This window comes from Perkinsus marinus (genome assembly GCF_000006405.1).
Source record: "Perkinsus marinus ATCC 50983 genomic scaffold scf_1104296969730, whole genome shotgun sequence".
NCBI lineage: Eukaryota > Perkinsozoa > Perkinsida > Perkinsidae > Perkinsus > Perkinsus marinus.
In genome coordinates, this window is record NW_003202702.1 from 1 (window position 1) to 2,249 (window position 2,249).

The 2,249-nt window shown below is 47.2% G+C and overlaps 1 protein-coding gene across 1 annotated transcript; it reads left to right on the forward strand.

Annotated features, from left to right (window-relative positions):
* Nucleotides 1–91: 91 nt before the first annotated feature.
* Nucleotides 92–1,094, forward strand: Pmar_PMAR003821 (conserved hypothetical protein; the record flags this gene model as incomplete). The annotated part of the gene is made up of 6 exons (XM_002767862.1): nt 92–188; nt 233–336; nt 418–483; nt 530–607; nt 757–844; nt 1,039–1,094. Coding segments are annotated over 6 exons (489 nt in total), but the record flags the coding sequence as incomplete, so codon positions are not given.
* Between the last annotated feature and the right edge of the window lie 1,155 nt (nt 1,095–2,249).

Genomic DNA, 2,249 nt, shown 5'->3' on the forward strand with positions numbered 1-2,249 from the left:
AGTTTAGGTTTGACCCCATTCACGTACCAGCAAGCACCATGGGAAGATGACCTCCGACGGTGAGCTCAGCCCTATGCTGGTAATCCTGTAGCTCGTCCTCATCAGGTTGATGACGGCGCCAGAGTTCGCGGATGTGGCGTTCCTTGTGGAGGGTCGTCGACTATTGGCCAACAAGGCATTGGTAATGAGCATTACTACCATCAATGAAGTACTTGCCCACTCCAGTTGGCAGCCCGTAGTGAGCATTTCTGCGCTATGTTCTACTCTTGTGGGTTGAGAGAGGCGGCAGCTGCTACTACTGGAAGATCTCATCAAGGTGATGGAGGATCGGCGTGTGTAGTACAACATGCTCAGACAAACTTATTAGAGGTAACCTCAAGGCTGGCCACTGCCACTTCGAAGAGTTTCATCATCTAGGTTCCGATAACTGACGTCGACTATGAAACATTCAATTTGCTTTTGGAATACATCTATACCGATAAGGTAATAGGAGTATTCGGAGGCTCGCAGGTGTATCGTTGTGGAGTAGGTCAGTCCAGACCTCAACACAGGGCAGGCTTTGTCGTTGCTAATCACTGCTGGAATGTTCTGTATCGACAGGTTGAGGGTAAGTAGGCTCATGCTGGTCCATAGCTTGTTACCAATGCTTCAGGCAATATGTGAGGATATAGTACGGCATAATATTACTATACAGAACTGCGTAGGTTGTTGTTGTTGTTATGGAAGAGGAATATGAGTGTTGGTGGCTACCCTCAGGTGGAGGTATTGATAACAGCCCATCATCATAATGCAGATGGTCTTAAAGAGATCTGTCTAGAGTTTTTATTATCAAACGAAGAGGCGTGTAGGTTTGGGGATGCTCGGCTAGTGCTTTGTGAAGTCATACGTCAATAATAACGTTGAATTCAATGTCGTCCTCGTTGGTCTCCGTCTCGTAATTTCATAAATGTGGCGAGCGAGATTTGAACCGGAGTCCGGAGACGTCCAGTCGACATCTAAATAAATATCTATTATAGCGTCAATTCTTGCTTACATCAGGTAAGCATCATTCTGATGGCTTTAAGGACCTTATTGGGGAGCCCCAGTTGATGTAAGTGCTAATGCTACCAGTCAATACCCTCAGTCCTGTCCCTTAGGTATGAGCTCCTGGTACGGAGGAAACCCTCTAGTGTTATCTCCCCTGGTATCGGCTATTCTAACAATGATCCACATCGAGGTAGGCTATTCCATGATCAGCTCTGCTGCTGTATGGTTGGTGCGCAGGAGGTGGGGGAGGAGGGTCCAGCATGAGAGTATCACCATCCACTTGGCGTTGATACACCTATGACCTAGATGACAACATTTTAATAGTCATCTTTGTGATGTACACATTCAACTCTATTACTGTTGGGTTTGTCTACTATAGGTTCGGAACGGTTGGTAGTTTTAATCGACTCCTCTATGCGTGCGTTGTTCTCCTTCTTCATCGTTAGTATCACATTGGTCGTGGCCCTGAGAGACGGGGAATACTTCTATTCTGATGGCATTAGGGAGGGTTTGCATCTTTCCAAAGCGGGGCATGATGTAGACATCAGTCTTACTCAAAGGGATAGGCATGGACCAAGTTATGCGAAGACGTTTCGTTTAAAGGGGAGACTACAGGGGGAGACTGCAGAGGACGAGTGCTTGACTGATGTGACGTTTATGCAGAATCCTGACAAGTTTCGTGGCGATGTGAAGGCAGAGGGAGCTATATGTTTCAATAGCAGCAACCATGTCATCTTCAATGGTATACAGTTGGATAGCCTCACCAATGCGGTAAAGCTGAGGCCTTGGAGGGTCGGTGCTTTCATCGCCGTTGGCACCTTCAAGGGCTCAGTACCTCAATTCGGTATGACTGTCGTATTCAATGACTTACAGCATGTGGATGCAGTGAGGGAGGGGAGGGTGATTGTGGAGGGGTCTAAGAGGTTTAAAGAGCACAGCGAATATCAAGTTACCTTTCACCAAGACTTAGCTAAACTTAATAGAATTCATATCACAAGTAGCGTGAAATTAGAGAAAGACAGTCGTTTTGGAGGTAGGGGAGGGAACGCTGTTGGAGACATCATTTGTCGTGATGCGAGATCGACATTTTACTACCGTCACCCGCTGCTCCTCGTGGACATACCTAAGAGGTGTTCCTGGATGGGCAGAGAAATGGGGACAGTCGGTGCCGATGAACGGCTTGAGGATCCTACTCATGCGGGAAGATGACGATAAGGCAGATG